The sequence below is a fragment of the Balearica regulorum genome, chromosome 3 (assembly GCF_011004875.1).
Source record: "Balearica regulorum gibbericeps isolate bBalReg1 chromosome 3, bBalReg1.pri, whole genome shotgun sequence".
Lineage (NCBI taxonomy): Eukaryota > Metazoa > Chordata > Aves > Gruiformes > Gruidae > Balearica > Balearica regulorum.
This window is the reverse complement of record NC_046186.1, coordinates 85,465,956-85,491,739: the sequence shown is the minus strand read 5'-3', so window position 1 is coordinate 85,491,739 and position 25,784 is coordinate 85,465,956. Positions and strand designations below refer to the sequence as shown.

Genomic DNA, 25,784 nt, shown 5'->3' with positions numbered 1-25,784 from the left:
AGCGCGCTGTGGCGGCGGGCTCCGCTCTGCCGCCAGCCGGGCCGGCGTCTCCCGCCGAGGGGCCGCGGAGCTCCCCGCCGGCGCCGGCCGCAGCGCGGGCCGCTGTTGCCACCTGCTGCTGGAAGCGGGGACGCGGGGCCGGCCGGGGAGGGAGGCGGCCGCCAGCCGCATGGGGCAACGCGCCCGGCGCCGGGGGCGAGGGCGGCCGGGGAGGCCCGTCTGGCGGGAGAGGTGCGCGGCAGAGGCCGGCGGGGTCCCTCACCTGGCGGGGATGGAGAGGAAAGTGGTGAGGCGCGGAGGAGGGAAGTCCAGGCATAGACCGAGGGGGATGAGTTGGAGAAACGCTCCAGATAAGCAGAGCTCACTAGATAAAGTCCAGGCTGTTGTACGGGAGGTGTTTCCACGTAGTTTCCAGGCATCTAACATTTGTGATGGGCAAATTTATATTTACTGATGGATACAGTGGCTGTCCCAAACGTAACAGAAGGACGATAATCAGGATGACACTAACAATATAAGGTTGCATATGGTGCCATAAATGGTTACTGCGGAAGTGTGGCAACAAATACTGAAGGAAGCACGAGTCAGTGAAGATAAAGCAATCGGCTGTCGCAGATCTACCACGTTCCCTACTGGGGGACTTCATACCTAAGTGGGAGAAACACAGTTGGTACCCTCAACGCTCAACAAGCATGTTAATAATGGCTTCTAAATAGGAAAAGCCATGAGATAATATGCAACATAGAAAACATAATAATGGAAGGTTTAATCTGTTAGAAGTATTTTTGAGGCATCACGCAGAGTCTAAATTTTAGGATATTACAAGTATTACTCAAAGCAGCTAGGCAGAAATACCAAAAGAGGAGAAGCAACACTTGGTTACTGCTGAAGAGTGTACAAAACAATTTGAGACACCATAACAGCCCTAAATGCAATTTCTCTATAGGACAGGGGAAAAGGATTTTTGAAAACACCACCATAAAATTAGACTTTACGGGGAGGAATTACATTAAAATGAGAAGCCAGTTAAACGGGTAAAAAAGCTTGGAGGTCACAACGAGGCTTACAGACACTACATTAGAGTTTCAGAGAAAAAAAATAAATTACCAACTGAAAAATTAAAAATCACTCTCTTTTTCCCCCGTCTTCACATCCCCAGTATTCCTAGTCCTCAAAACCACATAAGCGACTGAACACAAGAGCATGGGGGACACCTGTAAATAAAAGATACTCTTCAAAAAGTGGAAATCAGCCAAAGAAAATAGAAAAACAAAAAGTCTCGTAAGTTCAAAAAGTCTCTTGTAAATTGGACAAGAACAAAAAAGGTCTGAAACCCAACTTGTCAACTGCATAAAGCTAGTAATAAAATTGCTTTCAAACATATCGGATGTATGAAGCCTGACAGGAAACAGTTGGGCATACAGATATTCTGGCTGTAAAAAGAGCACAAAAGAAAGAGAATCAGAAAAGGTTAAACAAAGTATTTATGTTAGGATTCACAACCACAGAAAAGGTTAAAGACGTTCTCAGACAAGATCTATACTTCTCAAGTGATACGTTTTCAGCACCATCTCAAATTGAACAAGTTTCAGAACATACAAATGCAAATTTTAAGAGAATTCCCGAGATGGTGCTGGAGACTATAAACCAGTCGGTCTGACTTCTGTGCCTGGAAAATGTCTACATACTACATGGAAGAACAGCTATGTTTTAAGAACATATGGATAAAACAAGGTAATGAGAAAGAGAGGTGGCATGTAATTTTATAATAGACACTGATGAGCCACAAATTAGATAGTACTGCTTTAATGGAGTCAACAAAGGCACAGGTAAGGATTATCAGCCTGGATTTGCAAACAGCTCCTCACAATCCTTACCTAAGGCTTCCAAAAAAATTCTGCTGTTGTGGGATAAGAGAAAAGGTCTACTTTGATTAAAAATAAAAACTCTTCAAAAAAAAAAAAAAAAAAAGGAAATCAATGAATATCAGTTTTCAAAGTACAGAGTTGTAGCAGCAGAGCCTTACTAGGATCTTTGCAGGTTCCTGGGCTGTTTAATGAATGTGAGGTGGTAATGTTAGCAAATAATAAAAGTCAGCCACTTTAAAGCTGACCACAAGCATGTGCAAAAGGATCTCTCAAACATTCAGTGTCAATACATACAAACTAGATGGAAAAAAAGAACCCAAAAAACACCACGATGGATACAAAATTAGCAACTACTGCCCCAAAACACACAGATTTTTTTCATAGTTCTCTGAAAACATAAACTCAGTAATCAGCAACAGTTAAAGAGCAAAACAGAACGTCAGTAACAATACAGAAAAAATGAAGCCTGAAATAGAAGATGATGTGATACCATGGCATGGGCATATGGTGCACATAAATCTTGAAAATAGCATCCAGAGCTAGTCATCTTATTTGAAAACAGAAGAAAGAGAACTGCGGAACACAGACTGGTGACAAAGAAAATCGAAAGAATAGGCGTGCATGAAAGTTGTTCCAAAAAAACTTTTCAATTTGACAAAGATGACTACTGCAAAAAGATAATATAGAGATCTATAAAAATTACATAATAAGCAGTCAGTGCCACTCTTCCCCCCCCCCCCCCCCCCCCCCCCCAGTTATCCACACAGGAGATCAGCTACTAAGGTAGACAGATCTCTATTTGATCAAATAGATCAAATATAGCACACAGTTTGAATTGCTTCCTTAAAAGTGGAATGATAAGAAAAATACAGTAAAAAAAGTTATACTGAATGTAAAAAAAAAAAAAAAAGAAAAGAAAATGGGGGATTTACATTACAAGTTTTGCTAAATCCTCATTTTAACTACCTTGTATTTAAATTAGATTTTAAAGGCTATATTGATTTTTTGTGTACAAATTTTTTGTGTGTACAAGCATATTCAAATCTAACAAACACATGAGCGAATCACAAACGTGATGTGGCAAGCATCCTTTTCTTCTAAACCTTTTGACTTAATGAAAAAGGTGTGACTTATTGGAAGGTCTTAGTCAATTAGTATGTCTGTTTTCATTTTCATAATGTTAAAATCTCTGAGTAGTTCAGCAATGGATAAAAGTATGACCACCGGAAAATATTTTTTGCTATGGAAAGGAGACCAGGTGCTCTTTTTCTCCTTCCCTCCTCCCAATTTTTGCATGGTACTAATGCTAATAACATACATTTTGTTGCTTTTATGCTTAGAATTTTGTAATCATCCCTCTTGTGACTACACAGTATACAAATGAGAAATACCAGTGCTGCTTTTTTACTTTTGTGAAAACAGAACTTTCCTGAAACTTTTCTCTCAAAGTTTCAAAGTTAATCAGACTTCCAAGAAAAAAAAATAAACTGTTTCAACTGAAACAACAGACAAACAATGCAGTTACAGTTTCTTACAAAACTTCTCTATTAAATTACATTCATATGTTCTTAACAACAACAAAAATCTTTAATTATCCAAACTATCCAATGTGGCAGTAATTAGCCTCTGCTGATTCAAATATTGTGAAAAAACTCAATATGATTTTCCTCATTTTAAAAATGAGGAAAACTATCTTCTTTAAAATGTATTTTGCATTATAGAAAACTGGTTTAATTCTATATATTTATTTTTGATTGTAAATTCCACAAGGATGTGTCAGTTCCTTTCTTGGTGATATGAATATTTCTGTCCTTCATTATCTTGACACGTTGCATACATAGTTAAAGAAAATGATAACTGAGGTTGCATTTTTTCCTCAACAACTGCTGCTTTCACTTTACTGGCCTCCAGTCACTGTGAATCAAGCTTCAGAAAATCTCAGAGGATAGAAAGATGACTTGAAGCATGCTTTCAATGCTCAGGACTGGCTGTCAGGGCCTTCACCCGCAGCTCAGAGGTTTATGGCGCATCCATTAGAAACCCCACCTGTCTCCAAGGACCTTCGCCGTCCTTCCTCACTATCTGCCTCTGGCAGGAGCGGTCAGACAAGGGTCCCAGCATCGCTTTCGGCTGCTCAGTACAGAACACTGTGGGCATACTAACAGCATCAAAGCAATAGAAACAGTTGCAGCAGTACACATGTGTAGCACTCTAATTTAACTCTAGTCTGTCTTCTATAAAAGTCATTTTGTATATTCCATTGTTTTCCTTACCAATAATTTCACAATAGGAGCTTGTAAAGTAGTTATAAGCAAATAAAATGTGTACGCTTGCAATCTAACAGCAGGCATAATGTAATGAATATGGTGGCATAAAGCTAAGAAGAAATAGAGGAATAAGACTGAGGATTATGGCATGAAGTTCCGAGGAAGTGCTAGTTCACAGGACCAAAACATGCTGAACTAACTAATCTTTCCTTGGTGGTGTCTCAGAAGAATCTAAACACATGTTGAAAAGGCTATCAGAGGGGAAGCTTAAGCCATAACATTTTAAGTTTTTAGGTGTCTGAATGCACAATATTTGATTAAGAAAAAAAGTTTTTAATGAGTTTCAATTCTCAATTAATAAGCCAGAACTAGCAGGTAAAGTTTCAAACTCTGTAATTAACCTGCACTGACTGCAATCACTTTCAGGATCATTCCTCTAATAAAGAAATACAGACTTGCCAATTGACAGAAAAAATGTTCTACGTATCTTCTTACATCCAGGATAAATGGACAGAAATAACAATTTTGGGCAGCTGGTTTACCTTCTAGTATAATAATGTCCAAAGACCTTGATCCAATCATGTATTGTTTTGTCCTCATAACTTGTTTAAACAGTAAAATGTCTTTCGGGAAGATACCCATTCTTGACAAATATTTCAGTATTATGAGTTTCAAATGATTATGCTCATACACAAACATTGTTATTAGGATAAATAACGCTCAGATCACTGCTGGACTTTCCATAAGATAAACTAATCATGAGTCTTATTTTGCAGATGTTGAGTCATTCTCTTCTGATTGCTTTCCATTTAAAGCATCTCTTGGACCTCTGACCACTGATACTACATGATACTTCAATGCATGAAGAATTCCTGCATGGAACATTTAAATAATACAGTGTAAGAGACATTTTCTCCTCCTCCTCCAAAGAAATCATTCAGTTAACCTTTGACAAAGTCTCTCCTAGCTCATCATTTCTTTGCATCAGTGTGAGCAGTCAAGTAAGAAAACAAAACCAAGATTTTCTCATGTTCCTTTGTCACAAATAGCCACAAACTAAAGAATAAACATTTATTTTGCCCACTAACATTTAAAGTACGTTGACTTCCTGCACATCTGTCTTGAATTCAGGGCAGAAGATACGTCTGTTTTTCAAAGCTGTACTTCTGTTAGCGGAGCAAGCTCTGCCTCAAATACAACTTTCAGTAAAATAATCTCAAATTCAGATTTAAAGGTTGGGCTTTACCAGCTGTTAGGTGAATCTGCTAGCCTTTTCCATAACTATTTTTCCTAATACATTCTTTTATATATCCTCCTTTCCTAGTATCACGGCCCAACAATTAGTTGAGGGCTGTAATAAAAAGACCCTTGGTCTTCCACATGTTGGTTTTGTTGTTTGGTTTTTGGTGGTTTGTTTTTTTTTTTTTTTTTTTTTTTTTTCATTTGTGGGACAGGTAGCGCCACCAAATTCTGGAGATTACCGGTGTCTCAGGGTGTGGGGGGGATGACTTATTAAAATAGGATATTAGAATTTTAGTCCAAAATTCAGAGGCAGAAATCTCCCAACTACTTCCAACAGAGCCAGAGCAACTACAAGGTGCTATGCAAAACCCTACAGAAACACAGTTAGGGTATTGGAGCCATGTGGGCAGTAACACAGCCCCTGAAATGGGAAACTCTGCTAAGAGAAACTTAATTGGAAAACATTACAGACAACTTCAAAAGACAGAGAATTGCATACACTATTTTTGCCAGACTTCTACTTTCAACATTTACAAGGCATGTTCAGACTAAGATGATTTTGGTGAACGAAAGATTAATTCCTATTTTGGAAATAAATACTAGATATAAATCTGACTGTGTAGTAAATGTAATCTTTATCTGCATGAAATATAAAATTTGCTTTTCTTCTGGCTGACATCTTCAGTTTATTTTTCTCCTTCTATTTTTACACCCGCACAGAATTTTTTTGCTATTCTTACTGCACTTGTTAACAGTCTTAAAAGCTCAAACACTGAAGAAGATACATTGTATCTTTATAAGCAAGGGGATTAGGGAAAGCACTGCCAACCACATTCACTGCAACATAGTTACAATGTCAAACAGTTGTTACAGTTCATGTGATGACAAGTTCATTAGAAAGAGAGCTCTTACTTAAGAGACGTGGTCCCTAAAGGCAGACAGAGGCTTAATGTGCAATTATATATCAACATATAGGGTGTACATCATAGATTGCTCTATGCAGTTAACTGGTAGTTTGTTGGATCTCTAATTTAAGCACATGTTGCATCTCTGAAATGTTAAGAAAAAACCCCAAAAGACTAATGTTAAAACCAAAGTCTTCTCTCTAGGAAGAAAATCTGAGCTGGAAAGGGAAAATATGTAAGAAGTGCTTGTTTGGCATTTCTCAAGCTTTGGCTGTATCATGCAGCCAACATGGCTATATTTCCAGTGGGAACATAATACTGGATAAAGGATATTTGCGGTATAGCGAAAATAAAAAAGCAAGCAAAATGCTGGGATAAAGTGTTTTGCATAGTTGATAGATGATTGTAAAAAATAGGCGTCAGCAAAGCCTTGTGTGAAACCGGAGAAACCATGAGAAGAGGACTCAGTTTTGTGCTAATAACATAGAGAAATGGCACTGCAAATAAAGAGACCAATATTTCTTACAGTTCTAGCCTAGACTGCGTAAAATAGCTGGGAGTTCTGTTAGCAATTAGAATCTACTAAAAAAAACCCCATAACAACAATAAAAATCAACCTATCCTTCTTTAAAGCACTACTAGAAAGACGTACTGGAGTTCAGTACAAACATGCTCTGCTTATTACAACTACTCCTTCCACACTGTAAGAATATTTTAAAAGCAGCCAGGGGTTGGGAGTTTATCTTACTAAATCTGTTTCAAAGATAGGAGCAGAAGAATGCAATTCTACAAACAGACACTTAACAAGGATATCTTCATTGTCAAAGAAAGCTATTTAGCATATATTACAATACTCTGAGACCTTCCATTAATTGCCATCTCATCACACATGCATGAAAAAGTAGCTAAGTGTCCAAGATTAGTTAACAAAATATCATAAATGATTCAGATTTTCAAGTTTCCAAAACAATTTTTCATCAAGGATTATTTCTTACAGACAATATTTCACCATTGTTTTGTGTCTTAAAAAGCAAACAAAAATGCACCAAAAAAACCCCAACCAAGCAAAACAAATTTTACAAGACATTAAATACATTTGCCCAGGTTTCAAGTTATTCATATTACTTGAAATCCTGAATTTATTAGGCAAATTAATACTCAGCACAATTGTTTTCCCTTCTGTTCCTGTAACACTGAAATTTGCCTAAACCATTAGAAAAATAAAACACAATAGCATGCAAACCAAGAAATGGACTGCATACTACACTGCACTGAAAGTTTCTCTGTCTTTCTGGGTGCTTTTCTATAGCCAATAAAATGAAATAAAATAAAAAATTACAATTCTTCTGCAATTTGCTTGAACGCTGCATCCGACATATGTAAATCAGAGAATATTTATAAGAAAGCCTATAAAGAAAGTTGCCTCGTACCACAAATTGTCAGATGGGGGGGGAAGTTTCAAATTTATGCAAAAAACATTATTTGTGTTGTACTGAGAAATGGGTAAATGTACCTGTCACTGTACATTAAACATGGCAAAAACTCAAGACCACCACTAAAAGGCTGGGCCAGGGGACAAAAAACACTGATCACATTTTTTGCTGTAGTTATTGTCATACATCTTAAATCTTTATACATTAAGATGCAAATGTATCAACTGCCTATTTTGCTAATGCAGGTACTCTTTAACATTATTTTAATTTTTGATAGTACCTTCTCATTAGTAAATTCAAATTGCAGCAGATAAACCAATAAGCTATAAAAGTAAAAAATATGTAAACCCCTTACTTTTTAACAAGCAAGTAAAAATAGACCACAAAGGTGAAGCTAAATACTTGGGTTTGTGATTTTATAATTTCTCCACAGGCTCTATGGCTAGATCGCTCAGAGAGCTCTGCATAGCGCGACTGATGCCAGAAATACTTCTTGGTGAGATTTTCTTTGCCCCCACCATGCAAATTTCCTTCCTGCTCTTCACCACTTTTCCTCCACACCTATTTTATGTTCTTAAAAAAAACCCACAAAAACAAAACAACAAAAAAACCCCAACCACCAAAAAAAAAAAAAAACCACAAAAAAAAACACCACCAAGAAGAAAAAAAACCCAAACATTTTTAACACCAGGATCTTCCAACTGTTTCCACAAATTCCCCCCATCAGACAAAAGTTCTCTCATGTTTGTTCAATCACTTCTGAACAGCAAGGGAATCAGAGCACTACTAAATTCCCCTTTGCAACGACTTTTGGTTTTAGAAAACAGCTATTGAAAGAGGAATATACAAAATTTGCACACAGCTTTTAGATGATCATGTGTGCTTAATATTGTAATAGGATAAAGGTTAAGCATAATATTGTTTGACCCCTTCAACTACTGACATTCATGCCATGTTATTGTTAGTGTTGCATGTTAAGCAAGCAAATTTTCAATGAACTTGTGTTGGCTTTACCACAGACACAGATGTTAGGCGGACTCCTTTGTTCATAAGGTTCTCATTATTAACTGAAACCAAGTTGAATATTTGACTGAAGGAAAGGACCATATCATTGTTTTCAGATTTTGCTCTATGACTTAACTGAACTACATCTGCCAGCTTTGGAAATACCAAGTACTTCTTGGCGCCAGTACTGGCGCCTTGCTCTATGACTACCATCTTAAGCGCTTCAGCTTGAGGAAGTCTAGTAACCATCAAAACAGTTTAATAAAAACTTAAAACTGTGATTAAGAGTTACTCACTAGCTGACAGAATACTCTGAAATTTGTTCTATTTATGAATAATTTGACAAAATAAGCAAATCATAGTAAACTGAATGCATGGCTGTAAATATGTAGCCTAGAAAGTTCACAAGATGTTTTTGTGATTTATGAAGTCTGTGTTATTCTTGAAACCACATTTATTTAATAGATAGGCTGGCACTTCACAGGATAATTCAATCTGCTTCAAATCTATCCAAAGCCTTTGGGAAACGTAAGGGATGCTCCAAATATAAATGCAATTGTGCTTTTCACCTTTTTGCACTACTGTCTCCTGGCATAAATGTGAAAAGTATTAAACTCCCCCAAAAGATATCCCTTTATAAAAAAATGCTGTTGAAGATGAAAGAACTCCACAGTTCGTGCTAACCCAAATATAGGAACTATTTTATAGAGCAAATCAATTAAATGTTATAATTCATTTTTCAGGATATGTCGTGAGGCTATCTGAATTAAAATAAACAACATATCACACTTTCTTCCTCAGAAAGACCAGAATCAAAGTGTCTATATTTTATACCACTTAGATAACTGATACAAAAAAACTATAGAAGGCAATTCTGCAAATAAACGGTTTTATTTTCTACACAGGATAAGGGAATATGTCACTAGAAAGGGGAAGATAAATGTCAGAACAAGCTATTTTCCAAAAAAACAGTGTAAAAGCCTCTTATTAACTTATTTTACATATCAAAAGGTAGACATAATTAGCATTTCCAGATTATTCATCATGTGATCTGAGCTAGAATCAAGAATACTTATTTCACTTACCATGCTGAATGTCCCTCATGTCTAAATGAAGGCTAGACATTAATATTCCAACAGCTTGAGATCTTTTGTTACTTAACAACTTGACAACCTGCCAAAAGAAACCCAACTATTAGTATTAATCCTCAGGAAAATGTACAAGATATTTTGCACTACTAATGACAAATTCAAGAAATAATACCTTGTAGTCTATATACACATCTAAAAATGAGTAATTTTATTATTTTTTAAGTTTGCTTGTGCTGCATAAATCCATCACAAGTGTAAGCAACTATATCACCTAGTTGAATCTTAATCCTAAAAGAGTCACTTTAAAAGTTCCCTTAGACTTCCTCCTTCATTAGGATGCACACTTTCAACTTCACACTGATGTTACTAAGTGTATGAAACAGGCTGTCATATAAAAAAAATTCCAACTGTGTCTATCTTGGAATTGCTTTGGTTTCCAAAACCACACAATGATTTCCATCTTTGATGTAAGCTAAAACTGTGAGAATTTGTATTTTATTTGAATGTTTGACGTAGTAGGCGCCAATATGAATTTCATTTAAAAAGAAAAATAACCACGTACATATTGGGATTTTCTTTGATCGCTTTTAGGGAATAAAAAAGGTCTCAAAGCTTTTTTTGTTTTTAAAATAAACAAAAACTAAAAATCAAGCCAACAAAACATCTTGCTTTAGGGGGTTAAAATTCGCCACTAAAATACAATTTCATACATATTTGCTTTGTAAGCATAAAAGCAACAAGTAGTTCACAGACTGTCTTCTACAGGGCTCTAAGCTGTTTGAATGCAACTTACTGTAAATTTTAAATCATTGGTATGAGAAGCAAGTAATGTCAGGAAAGGACCCTTATCTGTAAAAAGACAGGATTCTAGATGAAGTACTTTTCAATGTAGGGCTACAACCATTACGTGGATGAAAGAGGTTAACGTTTAATCTACTCAGGTGGCCCAGTTTTACACTGTACTACACACACTGAAGAAAACTGTTGTGAATCAGTTGGAGGAAAGAAGAAAAGCCAGATAATTAGAACTGTAAGTTCAAGTTCTTTTTACAATGCAGTCAGGAAGCACATACATATTTTTTCCAAGTTACACAGTTCCTATCTTAGCACCAAGGTGCTGTATCACCTATAGCCCCACTGGCAAAATTGTTTAGAAACTGATTAGTAGAAATGAGATTAGAAAAAGTAGAATTAATTTAGCCAGAGTAAAGAATGTCATGATCCAAGTCACATCTTAAAAACCCCATAAAAGCACCCACAAGACATTTGCCCTGTGGACAACTTTGGCAACTTAAGTGAATCAGAGACAGGTATATTTGTTGATGTTTGAGGAGTAGCTGAAGAGAAGAAGTAAAAGCCTGACCCAGAACTCTGCCGCTGGGACTGCTTTGGAAAGGAAACTTAAGAAACTCATGGTGCTTGCAATATAGTTTTTCTGAGGATGTGGCTGGCTGGCCAATTGATTTGTTAATTATTTTTTTTCCCCTTAAACCTTCATAACCATTGATTATTAAGGTATTTCATCCTCCTTTCCTCATAGATTCCTCACTAGTTACAGTGAAGTGAAAATACGGCATTCTGCTCATGAGCTGAAAATTGTAACATTAGAAACCAAGTATGCCATAACTATTGTTCACAAGGCTAAAGACCTAAATTCAAGGCATCGCTGTTGACATCATCTGTGAGAAATTAGCAAGAAATTCTTATGCAATTGTCTAATCCATGTAATACATTATTAGAAATTTAAAATTAAAGTCAAATGGACTGAAATAGGATATGATAGTGAGATTTTCTGAATTCAAAGGGAAAAGTAACATAATTCAGAAAGATATGATTAGGATATCCTGCACTATCCTTCTAATAGGCCATAATCTAAATGTTTTTTGAATGGAACATAAGTCTCATTTAAGCCTGGAAGTGAGATAACTCTGGGACAAATAATGTGAGATTTTCTTCTTGTAAAAAGAAGCTATTTTCTATTTACTACTTTGCTGCTACAAAAGGTTTACAAAATAAAAATAGATCTTGGGTAGCAAGGTATGGATCAAGTCTTTCTAACAACTCCATTGAGATGTACATCTCTAATAACAATCAAACAAGTATCTTGCATTCTATCAGGGGAAAAAAAAAAAAAAAAAGTGGGTACAGAATTTCAAAATAACAGAAACTCTTTAACTGCTGTTGCTACCAAACCATATTTCCAGAAAAGGCAGGGGAACACAAAGAAACAATGTGGTATGTTACATAACGAAAGTTCAAAAACTTCTCCTTAAAGCCATCCTCTCCAATAATGCTGACAAGATTGAATTTGATATGGAAGATGTTGAGGACACTGTTGAGTCCAGCCTTCACTATTATTGCTTTTGCTCAGCTGTGAAACATCTCCCAATAATAGAATAACTTAAGCTTGCTGCTGTCATCAATGCATAGAGGGAGTCCTTTGTTGCCTTTATTTTGAACAAGAGAACTATCCCAAATCTGACAAAAAAAAAAAGAATCAAAAATTAATGCAAACCAATCCAAAAATCCTATAAGGAAATAATAATCACACAAATTGGCAAGAGCTTATCTGGAGTATGCATGTACATTTCTTGTCATATTCTGGAAAAAATAAGTAGAAATGGAACTGTTTCAAGCTACTGTGTTGGCCAGAAGTAAAACAAAACAAAAAAAAGGAAAATAGAGTAAAATAGCTTTGTTAAGTGGTCTTCCTCAAAACAAAGTTACAAGTGCATTTAGGTACCAACCTACCTAGGACCACGGAAGGGACCAGAACTTGACCTTTCCGCAGGAAGCAGAACTACATGGTTTTCTCTTGGCGGCCCAAAGCGCAAGGATGAGCTGGGGTCTGTTCTCAGGACTCTCCCACTTCTAATGGCGCCAGCACCCATATGCTACTGTATTCGCTTTGAATAGTGAAACTGCTGTTTCTACCACCCATCAGCAATCAGAGAGCTACTGAGATCAGGTCTACAAATACAGCAAGGGGACCCACGCTAGAGAAAAAGAACCAAATAAAGTAACTATGCCGTTATGATGCAGGCTAGATAATGGTTTTCCTAGGAGGCATGATTTCCATCAATGCTCTAGGACCAGATTTAGTGGCCTAGTAAATCCCTCCAAGTCCTGTGCTCTAGAGGGAATCTGGTCTAAGAGTTGGCAGAAAAAGAAGCTGCTTTTTCTGAAAGTGAGCTGAGGGACAGGAGAATAATTATTTACTGAGTGACACATTTTGCCAGTGATCAGATGGGGAAAAAAAAAAAAAGAGAAAAAAAAAAGCAATGTCTCCATGAAGAATAGGTTGTCTTTGTGCCAAAATTCTGAACCGTAACGGCATCAAAAGAGTACTGAAGAGCATGACTGTCAGGTGAATGGGTGCAGAACAGCAACAGATAAAGCATTTTCATGTAGGAGCTACCAGTTTTGTTTGGCTTTATTTAAAATGTATGGTTTATGTCAACTTTTATACTAATCTTTATTACGCATTTCATTACCATTTCAGTCAATTGCATGAATACTATAGTTTCCTCCAACAGAATGGCTGTAACAATGCAACAGTAATTCAGAAAGTATGAATATTAGCATAAGTGCCTAAAGCAATTCCCACATTTAAAAATAAAACAATAAATCAGCTGCACAGTCTGGGCCTACAGGCTACAGACAAGTGACGCCATTTAAAGGCGGAACAACAAAAGGTTGATAAATCCAATCTCTACAAGATCTAAAGCCTCAGACACAATACATAGCTCCCTTTTAGTTTGGATTCTGGAACTCTGCATTAAACAAATTTAAAAAAAAATAAATAAAAAGGAAGCTAGAGATATTATCTGCAGCCTGAAGTCCAGGACAAACTTTCTAATTGTTGAGTCGTCCTCATTGTTAAGAGGTAAACAAGCTACACGCCAAATTTGTTCCTGATTGTTTAACACAAGCAAAAACAGTCAAAGAGATATTTAGTGAAAGGTAATGCAAGACACATGTTTGATGAGAACCCTGAAGCAAAAAAACCCCTGAAGATTCCCTTTCCTCAGAATAATATTTAGTTAATGCATGGAATTTTGCAATGACTCTTGCTCTCTGGTTCTGATTTTGACTGCCAGCATTAAGCAAAATTATCCTGAGGCTCTCACTGGTGAAGAAAAAAACCTACTGTACATTACAAAAAAGTCTACAAAAAATGTAGGAAACTCTACTGTACAAAGGCCTATAGCTTGTAACTCTTGCAAAGTGGATGTAGAAACCCAAAAGTTTCAAACAAGATGTTAGGAGACAGGATCAGGGCAGTAATGCAGTCACCTTCTCACTGGGCTGTGATAACAGACCTTTTCTGCAGATTCAACTGTATTCCAAATGTAAAATTGGCAATCACAGAACTGGAACCATCATATCTTTCACATGTATAGCCTTGCCTTCTTACAGATATCATAGAATAGTACTATGCTGTTATGAGTGGGTTGTTTTTGTGTGTGGGTGGGTTTTAGGGTTTTTTAAAAGGTAAATCTAGAAGTGACTTGTGGCTAGTAACAGGAATTGTGAGAGGGGAAACAGGGACTACTTCAAGTAGTCAGGTCATTTTGGTACAATAGGAGATCAGACATTTCTACTTTATACTTAGAAAAAGAAAACCAAACCCCCCAACCCAACATCCAGTCCTGGCTGTCAGTGTATCCATGCTGATGGCACATAACAATTGAACTGAACTCAACATTTATCACAGAACGTCAATCAGAAAATGTAATTTTGAGCACCTCTCCATCTCCTACGCAAATCAAACATGGAATCCCCTCGCAAACTTACTGGTTACTTTCCCCACTGAAGATTCTCCTAATCTACATACCTAAGGTTTCAAAATTCTTTGTCATGTATTTCTAGATGCAAGTTATTGACATGTTATGCAAATTAGTGCAGCCAAGCAGCCATGTCTGCCAGTTTATGGGTTCTGTAACTTTATGTTAAAGGGTAAAGATTAAACATAATATTTACTTTTCATTTTATCTATCACTACACTGTGCTTTCATAAATAAAGCTTTTGACAATAGAGATGAGAAATAATTCATGCCCTTTTATGCTGTTTTATCACTAAAATAATGTTGTTTGAAATTAATATCATAAAACTATTACTGTAGAAGTAATTTTTTTACTAAGAGATTGAAATTAACAGCCTTAATGATTTTATAAAAAGTTAGCACATCAAATCAGGGAGACAGACACAGAAGAAGGTGAAGGGGCTTAGGGAAGGGTAAAGAATGCAAAAAAACCCCCCAAAAACTCGCGAAGAAAGGTGAGAACCCAATATGACATCTAGTAAGAGATAACATCAACAAGCAAAAAACCCCATGCTGTAAAAGCTTTAGTGTTCCCACTTTTAAAGGGGAGCATACGGTTACAGTCTAAGGTATGACATTATTCACTGTACCTACTCCAAATGAATATAACAACTTTTTTGTTCTTGCTGTTTGTACTGAAGGCAGCACTAAGTAAAAAAAATATAGCCATAAGGAAAACCTGCAAAAATCAATACTTCTACCATCTAGAGGATTTTTGTACTTCTCTACAAATAAAAAACCTCTTAATCTTAAAACCTATATTTTCTGGCTGCCAGTAAAAAACAGCTTAACTTGTCAGAGTCTGATAGAAATACAGATAAGTACATTCATACTGAAGTTAAAAGGTGATTTTTTTTTTTTTTTTTCTAAATCATTAAGACCACTGTACTAACCTCTAATTTCTAGGTGAAATATATTCAACCCATATACACATCTAATTCTGAAGCAATTTCAGTTTTCTTGATGAGATTTAAAAACTGCTGTACTAAAAAGTGCTGTTTCTTTCCTCCTTAGCAAAATCAACACGGACAGAGAGATAGCAGAAGAGATGTGTATTACTATCTCCATATTTTCTTTCTTTCTTCTTCCCTTGATGTCATCCAATGCTACAATGTCCACTGCACCAAGCCCTTGTACTGTGAGACTCAGAAGCACCATAGAGAGATGGAGAAGGAAGTATTTGAAAGGTGTAGAACTACTGGCTATAAAAATGTGAGATCGCTAGCTCTCCCTGGAAAGACGGCTGTAACAAAGATGCCTCTACTCGACACATCAGGTACAGCAAGAATTGTACACAGCCCAGGGTGGCTGCTATCCTTCTGCTTGGATTCAAGATTTGTGTTATGCTTTTTAGATGTGCAGCTTTCAGTCTCACAGACCAGCTGCAGCTCACTCACTCCAACCCAAAGCCTATTTTTCTCTTTATTTGAACAAACTTTCAGCAAAACCTTCCCCTGCAGGGGTCTTACAGAGCATAGAGAAACCCAATGAGGCCATTATCAGACACTCTACACAGCTTCTCTGGTTAAGAAATGAACATAACCTTTCTCTCCCATACAGAATCCATAAGAAGCATCTAAACCAGGCCTTTACATCTGCAGAACCTTTCAGTGCTAGCGCAGATACACGTACAAACCAGAGAAACCCACAGAGCTCTTAAGCCACAAGATGAGTTTGCAAGATTGTCAGATGCCAAGATCATGTGTTTGTTTTTAAACTTGCAAATATGTGATCTGAAGAAAAGAAAGCAGGAAGAAAACAGGAATGAGAAAGGCATGTGGTTATAAGAGGACATCAACCTGGGAAGCCTGAACAGGTAGAGATATATTATATAGAGATGCAGTCAAGTAAAACTGTGTTCGCAACAGAGAACTCTGTAGATAGAACAAATAATATAACAACAAAACACACAATAAGCCATATAAACAAGAGAATGAGAGGTAAAAACAGACATCACAGTCATACAGCATTGTCCTTGTCTCAGTTGAGATAATTTTCTTCCTAGTAGCCAGGATAGTGCTGTGTTTTTGATTTAATATGAGAATAATGTTGATAACACACTGATGTTTTTAGTTGTTACTGGGTAGTTGTAGTGCTCACACTGTCAAGGACTTTTCAGCTTCTCACACCCTGCCAGGTGCACCAGAAGCTGGGAGAGCACAGCCAGCCCAGGCTGGCCAAAGGGACGTTCCTTGCCATGGAGCATCATGCTCTGGATATAACTGGGGAAGCTAGCTGGGAGGTGGGATCGCTGCTCGGAAACAGATGACATCGGGTTGTTTTTTTCGCAGGTGGTGAGCAATTACATTTGTGGATCATCTGTTTTTATATATATATATATAAAATTGTTGTTATTATTCTCTTCCTTTGATATCCTGTTAAACTGTCTTTATTTCAACCTATGAGGTTGTGTTTTTTTTTCCATTCTCCTCCTCATCCCTTTGGGGGAGGGGGCATGAGTGAGCAGCTGCATGATGCTTAGTTACTGACTGGGGCTAAACCATGACAAGCATCTCAAAATAAATTATTCTTACAAGTCAAATAAGTGAGGTATTATTTAATTTCATAAACAACTTTGTGACACTATTAATTATTTGCTCACATAAATAACCCCAATGCATTAGTCAAGTCCTCTAAAATTCCTGTCTGTAGGGGCAGCAGAACCCCAACTGTATCTCTGGACAGTACGTAAAATCACAACAAATGGTTGTGGCATTGACACAGGTAATAGATCACTAAGTGTGGACACAGAAAGCTCCTTAAGATAGTGCCTCCACTGTTTGGAGGGAGAATAAACCCTCCTTTTCAGAAAATTACTTTTCCCTTTATGTCATTCCTTGTTAATGAATAAACATGAATAATCTTTTATCTGTTAACTCAATACAACATTTATGTTATTTACCAATTTATTCTTATTTTATGTGGCATTTTATTTCTAAGGGTATTCCATTACCATAGCTTCTTTATGTTCAACTTAAAAATGCAAAAATGCTGAAATCATTAACTAAACAGTTTTATTGCTACATCTTGTTTGCATCTAAGGCTTTTGAAACAGAATGAAACTTTAGTAACCTATTATTTATTTTCTGGGGTGGAAGGGAGATTAAATCTTAATGTCAATAGATTAATAGTGGACTTTCCATATGAGAATATCTGTAACATTTTTATTTTGTTTACATGATGGATTATAAACACATGGTCTGCTCTTGAAAATTTCATTGCAGCTACATGTATATTATTTTCCAAAAATACAGTTAGAGGATTATCAGTAAGGCTTCTAAGAGGACTGTTCATAAGTTAGGAAAGACACCTATGCCAGTCAGCTCAGTCCTTTCTGTATACTTATTACGCTGACAGAGATATCAAGATTTTCTGATTATGTACCATTTTTCCACTGAACCCATTCAGTGCACACTAGCCAATATTCCCCATGTAAGTAAATTTTTAATATTGCATTTACCATCACTCTTGAGTATGTGACCTTAATCATGAGACTATTCTTTTTCTTCCTCCTTCACTAATCACATGATTTTTTAAGTGCTGCAACAACTGATAAAAGCATTTTTTTACTCAGGTAACAGCTTTATTTCCCAAGTAATCATCAGGAACTGTGCTCCTTCCACCCAGTCCATGCTTGCTATGGAAAGGGTTCTATGAAAAATACTGTCCAGTCACGTAACCAAAACTAGTACTGTAACTATGTGGCATGGCTGAACAAGACACTCCAAGAATGAGTTTTCACTCTTTGTTTGGGTCAAACACTGTAGGTTTGATGAGATCCCCTATTTGCTGACAGGAACATCCAGGTCAAAAATACCCCAGGCTCACAACAGGTTTCTGAGAAAAATTACTTTAGATGGAATAAGAAGTGACACAGAATCAGATCTATTATAGTCTATATTTCCACCTGTCAAATCTCCTCAGTTCTTCACTCCCTCCCCAGTTACTCATCTTAATCTTCCTTCGCTTTCCTCCTCTTGGCCCGTTTTCCAACTTGTCAGTATAAGGTTAGGGAAAAATCTTTTGAATTACACCTGAGGTCTCTCCTGAGCAACAGGAACTGAGATATAGCCTGTAAAGCAGCAAAAAATTAAGAAATCTTCTACACAACTAATAGGACATGTATCTGATATGATTTTTCTGTATTTCAAGTCTATGAAACTACGTGGATATGAGCAAAACCAGACTTTGTTTTTTTTCTTAACGTTAGCAAAATGAAGGAGACACCCCATGTGGGGGGAAAAAAACCTCAACCCAACAAAACTTGCAGCCTAAAGAGCTAAATTTTGGCAAAGTTATAACAACAGGGACTTCTAATGAAAGCCAGACCACTTTAATAGGTAGCAATGGCAGCCCCACCTATAATATAGCCCATAAAGGACTTTCTTTGAAGATTTAGTAGGCATTCTCATTGAGTGAGCCTGCACACATTTACAGCAGCTGAGAATTTGACATATACATATTAACAGAGCAAAATAAATCACAGCTTTTGCTGTAGCACCAAGTGACAGTAAAAATAAAATTAGCTAGATTCACAAATAAATATTAACACTTCATATTTTCCTCTTTCTTTAAAGTTCTGGAATGGATTTTAATGTCACCTTTATTCAATGCTAGATGTAATATTCACTTTTTTAAAGCATTCTTGATTTATATTGTATTAAGTTATTTGCAGATGATCATGCCAAGTAAAAAACAATTAGAACCAATACTTGGGTAGGGTGAAATTAACTCAATTGTTAACTCAAAAAAAAAACCAAAAAACCAAACGACCCGGAAAAGTATAGATAATTTTACCACTTAAAAAGAGGTCACCATTTAGAAATAATTATATCATGTGTATCTATAAACATACACAAGAAAACATGTGCTTTTACTCTATGGCATATAGCATAAATAGCTCTGTGTGCAGAATGCAGAACAGCAGCTTACTCCAAAATAATTAATCTTTTACCCACTAAGCCATCCCCAAACTATCAAATCTTTCTTCAGGTTAGCTAGAATTTCTGTGTCCCCATCCCCCCCCCCCCCCCCCCCCCCCCCCGCTGCCATGTAGCCTCCTCTGTAAATGCATTTTTATTTCAGCTGATAATACAAATATTGTTTTATTAAAATCAGATATTTACATAAAATATCAAATATTTTACGCATTTGAAAGTTATCTGGGCATTTTTTCCTGACTACAACTTGCAGTGTAGCTAGTATTTTACATCAAATCCATCTAAGCAATATATTTGCTCAGCACATCCACACATAAATGCAAGGAGGAAAACCAACTGCCAGACTAGAATGCTTCTGGAAAGCAGCAGAGCGAGCTTTGCGGGTCCTGGTTCTGTCTGTACAATGCTTCTCCATAGCTCAACAGGTGACAGAGCACATCTGCTTTGCATAACCCGTCCCTGTAAAAATCACTGCAGAAACACCATTTGTAAGATCTTTACAACACCCGTAACTATCATAGAAGTCATGTAAGTCAGTAACCACTTAAACAGCACTTGGTGCTTCCTATAAAAACATACTTGTGGAATTACAGCCATGCTTTCCCCAAATAACTGTTTCTTTTGCTAAACATGGATGGACTTCATTATCCAAGTGTTTACTGTGGTATAAATGAAGAGAATTTCAAAAATGAAGGCCTGCATTCCAAACTGCTGAGAGGGGGTACGTAGAATATATTTGTGAAGCTACTCTACTTCAGTTGTCTCATGTCAATACTATGAAAAGCCCAAACTGGATTTGCACACATGAACGTTTAACTTTGACATCCGCAACAAATGATAGCTCTAACTGTAGTTCTAATGAAAGCCCACGATTATCTGTTCAGTTGATCTTTTTCCCCCCAGATACTACAGTTTAACAAATCAGACTTCTCTATTAGGCAATTTCCCTCTCTTTCGGAGAGTGGTACATTTGTTTGATCAACAGAGGAAGAGAAACACGCAGGGGATTCTCTTCTGTCAATTTAGATGGCCCACAGGAATGTTCATTCTAGACAACAACACCTACTTATATTGCCTTAAACTTCTGTGTGGAAATTTCTGTCAAACAACATGTTCTTTTCAAAGGAGTTGAGAACAATCAGTCATTTTCTTTTAGTTGTATCTATGTTGTACTTATTTATTGACAACATATCTAAGCTTTTGTCATTGTGAGAAAAATACTCTTACTATTAAAATCCACATCTAGTGTTTATTCATAATTGCTGTCTGTCTTTAACCATTGTTTATGTTACAGAATTGAACAGTCGTCGTTTCTACTCTGTTTAGAGATGTGCATTACCAAACCTCATGAGATGTGAATGGACCAACAGTTCATAGGCTGAGCATCAGGTATACCTTTGCATTCCTTTTTTTTTTTACTTAAAGAGCTATCACACTAATTTAGTTAGGAACAGCCATCAAAAGGGACTTTTTCTAGGAGGAGGGAAGAGGAGCAAAGGTCTTGCACTTTGGAGATTTACTGCAGGACAGCAAGGTAGCAGCAACACTGTTATCTTTCCTCCCAGATAGTCCTCCCATCTGGGATAGATATCCTCCCATCCCAGCTAGTACAGCACACAGGTATGTGATGAACAGCTGCACTATCCTTCCCATCCCTCCAGATAAAGGTCTTATCCAACACCTTTGGATAATCATCCTAACTTCACTACCAGTTCTGTTGCTTGCAGCAGGTTGTCAGCAGAGTAAAGAGCACCTGCATGTTTATATTGCTGACCAAAGCGTGTCTGGGGGGCAAGATCTCCAGAAGTACCACGTGGGGAGGTCATATTCACACATAAGATCTACTGCATGGAGATTTTGAAGAGTCTCACTGTATAGCTAAAGTGCAAAAAGCTTGTATAGCATTAACCTGTATGTTAAAAGATGATGGAAGGAACAGCCTAGTCTTGAATTGGGTACAGGAATGTCAAGATGAGATAAAACAAGAACTTTAACTGCAGTTTAGGATTCTGGATAAGAACGTTCTCCTCTATAGCCCAAAAGCTTAACTGCAAATTACTTATCATACCACCACAATTCAATTTTCACACAGATAGCAGAACGTTACAGCTCTATAGGCACATAAACAGATTCAATTCTCCTATCCCAGGGCTTGAGCTTCTATCTTATGTTTCTTATTTTCATTTGATTGTACATCATTCCAAAAAAACAGTTTGATTAACATTGGATTTTCCCAAATGTGTTTGTCATTTATGGTATGCATAAGCTTCATATTCACTGTACGTATAAACACAACACAAACTTAGAACTGTTATGATTGTTATAACATTAGGATTTAGATTCTTAAACATAACTTTTCTCTGAAGTCATGGTAATTCATATGCAACTCATTATTTATAAAATTAATCAGAATAAATTATATACTACTCAATGCACACGTACAGTCAATTTCAAAGGGTCATATATGCACCTAATTAGTTTTATTTTTGTTAATTTTAAAGTGGACAAAGTGTAGATTTTTAAGAGAATACATACTTGAAAAGTAATTTATAAAAAAAAAAATCTTCAGTATTTAACACATAAGCTTTGAAACTCATCCTAGATTTTCTCCTTTTGTTATATTTCTACATATAGCATATTTATATATGGTAACGATTTCACAGCAGGCAAAATTCATCTCAGCTGCATGCAAAAATCTGTCTTTATGTAAAAAGCAGCCTAGAAAAGATCTGAAATTAAATGAGTACTCACTTGTTTAGTCTTTGTTTTTGTAATGGTGTCCGAAATGGGTTTCTTCCTCTCTTTAACAGCTGTTTTAGAAAACAGTTCTTCAAACTCATGATAATCTATGGAAGGTTCTTCAATTTTTTCCCACACAAGTGAAGCACTAGAATCTCTAAAGTTAAGCAAAAGACCTATGTAGGGCAATGTCAAACTAAATGAGGTCATAAATGGAGGAATGAAGAAAATAAAATAGCAGCAATTTAAAAGTTGTTGCCTAACTTCTACTAGCAGCATTTTGATAAGATGTACTGTTGATTCTCCCCCATGCTGCTTTGTTCACACACAATAATGGTCAGGCTCATTTATATTCACCCTCTTTACATCCACAGGAATACAAATAGGCTACATATAGGCTATAAAACGTACAGACATGGACACGAAGAGAAGTAGAAATAGACAGTTATCTGCAGACCACCTGTGTGACAGTGGCAAGAACTTGAAAAGAAAGAAGAAATTCATCATTAAATAACAGCAGAAGGGTTTTACAATCAGTACTCAGAGACATAAAGAAGAGATTAATGAGGAAACTTCTTTTCACGACCAAGAATATTTTACAAACAAACAAAAAGCATCAACAACTGAAAACAAGTGTATTAAAGTCATATCAAAGTAAGGGTTACCAGAATAGCTTTATGCTGCCATGCAGAGATATTGCATTTTGAATCTGTCTGCTGAGTGTACAAGGTGGAAAAAAAAAAAAAAAGGATTTCTAGGTCACTGCAGAAAGGAAAGACAAGGATAAAATGCGTTTGGCATACATTCATCTAGAGGTAAGACACTACCAAAACTTGCAAGCTGCTCCAAAGAGAGACCAAGGCTATCTTGAAAGTTGAGAGTAAGCACAAATACGACATTTTGAAAACCATCTCACAGAACGCTTAGTGGTGCACAGTCACCCCCGAATCTTTGATCAATGTGTGGTAAGCAACCCTAAAGGACAGCTGAAAATGCTACCCTCAAAGAGCTTTTATTTGCAAATAACATTAGTCAGAGTTTGTGCATTTTAAAGAAAATGGGCACCCCATTTACATATCAAACTACAAATAAAATCCTGTTTGCACTGAGGTTCTCTCAAAGACCTGCCTATCAGCAAGTAAACACTTTTGCTCATAACATGACACTATCACGACAGCCATAAAGTGAAAACACCACTCTCTTCACAACCCCACAACTTACCTTTTACTGTGGAGTTGAATTCTTGTCCAGTAAAGAGGCTTCATTGGCCGTGAAGGCTCTATCACATGTTTCCTGCTCCCCTTCTCCTGATTCATCCCCATCGCAAATAAACCAGATGGTAACGGAGGAGGAAGAAACCCACAGCCCTGTGGGACTGCCGGGTAGGTGCTGCCCTGGGCTGGCGCTGGAAGGGGTGGCGCTTGTCCAGGCAAAGGTGGTGGGGCTGGAGGTGGCATCCCCAACCCAGGCAAAGGAGGGGGTGGAGGTACGAAACCTGCACCAGGCAGAGGTGGTGGAGGAGGAGGGGGGACACCTGCACCAGGCAGAGGTGGTGGTGGAGGAGGAGGAGGAGGGGGGACACCTGCACCAGGCAGAGGTGGTGGTGGAGGAGGAGGAGGAGGGGGGACACCTGCACCAGGCAGAGGTGGTGGTGGTGGTGGAGGAGGAGGAGGAGGGGGGACACCTGCACCAGGCAGAGGTGGTGGTGGAGGAGGAGGAGGAGGGATGCCCCCTCCAGGCAAAGGTGGGGTAGGTGGTGGTAGTCCTGCCCCAGGCAGAGGTGGTGCTGGGGGTGGGGGTGGCATTCCCAGGCCAGGCAGAGGAGGAGGTGGGGGAGGGACACCAGCCCCAGGTAAAGGTGGTGGCAGTGGTGGAGGTGGAGGCGGCATGCCCCAACCCGGCAGAGGGCCTGTGATTCCTGCTCCGGGCAAAGGTGGTGGTAGAGGTGGTGGTGGGACTCCAGCACATGGGAGAGGAGGGGCTGGAGGCAGCATCAGTATGTCCCCACCTGGTAAAGGTGGAGGAGGAGGAGGAGGAGGAGGGGGTGGTGGTGGTGGCATCATGATGCCCGGCAAAGAGTGGTCTAGGTGTGGCACTGCTGAGCCAGCAGAAGGAAGGAGTCCTGAGCTGGGCAGGGGTGGTGGGGGTGGTACACCTGCCATGGACATAGGAGTGGCAAGGGAAGGGCCATGTGCTCCAGACAGGGGAGCGGCTGGTTCGGTGACTGGCAGTGATGGGGGAATGCTACATGTGGGCTCTGGGGGCAAAGAAGGGGGATGTTCACTACAAGTCACATCTACAGTACTTAGAGGCTGATGGGAAGCTGGCATTTCAGGCTCTCCTTCAAATGCAAGGGACAAATTAATTTTAGGTTCTGAAAGGGGTGACTGGAGCGTACTTTGTACAGATTGGCTTGCATCCAGTGGCACTGAGATTAGCTTCGGCGACAGAATTAAGGAGATTTCAGAACAAAACGTGGGCTGTAGTTCTAGACCTGGCAATTTCTGAGTTGGCCCTTCACTTTTGTCCCCTTGTAAGTGTGGTGGTGGGGGTGTCTGTGGCAGTGCATTGGCTGAAGGCATTGTGTGTGGTAAATAATCCTCTGTTGGTGACGTTTGTACAGATCTTGCATGTGACACAGTCCTGGGTACGTTCTCCTCTTCGTTTGTTTGATGAGTCACACTGCTGAATTCCCTGCAGACTGCAGGTGTGTGCTCATTTTCCTGCTCCCTCCCAGCAGTCTGTACCTCTGGAGCAGGGAACTGTTTCTCTAGTTCTGCAATTTTGGTCCTCAGATCCTCAATAGTTTGCTCAAGTTGCTGGATGACACTGGCATGCTCCTCAGATTTCACCTCAAAATCATCCTTTGAAAGAAAATAAATAATAAGCACAAACCAGATAACATTCATCACTATATAAAAAATTAAATGTAGATCAAGAATCTTGGTATTTCAGGGGTTCAGAAATAAGCCAGTTGTGACAAACCTTTAAAAAACAGAGGTATCATTTTGGCTAGCTGCGTCCTACAGTGGAAGAAGAAAGCTTAGGAAAATGACTTGGTTCAGTATGAAACTACCATCATCTGTACGAGCATGTTTTAGACTGCCATTGTATTTAGCAAAACAAAAATCAGCCCTTCCCCCACACACCATGACCAAGAAAACAACCGATCACTGAGCACAAGTACTGCAAGTGTTCGTGCACGCATGGGTATGCGGACATGGCTGTGGAAAGGGCACAGCATTACTTTAATTCTGTTAACTGAAAATATGTTAAGTGTTTCTTCAAAGGGATGCACTGTACACAACAGGCTCAACATACTACTGACCACTGGGTCCCAATATACACCTTAATGATACAATACAGATTAGGAATGCAGAACATAACAAATGCCCACTTTTCAAAAACAGCTAATCTCAGAACAGAGTAACTACCCTTTGCTCCAGCCAGCATGCTTGGGAAGGAAAA

General features: G+C 38.0%; 1 protein-coding gene across 1 annotated transcript in view; it reads right to left on the bottom strand.

Annotated features, from left to right (window-relative positions):
• FMN2 (formin 2) overlaps nucleotides 1-25,784 on the bottom strand; it is a 178,111-nt gene that overhangs the window by 82,213 nt on the left and 70,114 nt on the right. The window contains exons 8-10 of the mRNA XM_075748780.1: nucleotides 23,538-25,180; nucleotides 22,329-22,473; nucleotides 9,806-9,893 (exon numbers count right to left, since the gene is read on the bottom strand). Of these exons, the coding sequence (XP_075604895.1) occupies nucleotides 9,806-9,893; nucleotides 22,329-22,473; nucleotides 23,538-25,180 (1,876 nt within the window). The remainder of the gene's footprint in view (nucleotides 1-9,805; nucleotides 9,894-22,328; nucleotides 22,474-23,537; nucleotides 25,181-25,784) is intronic.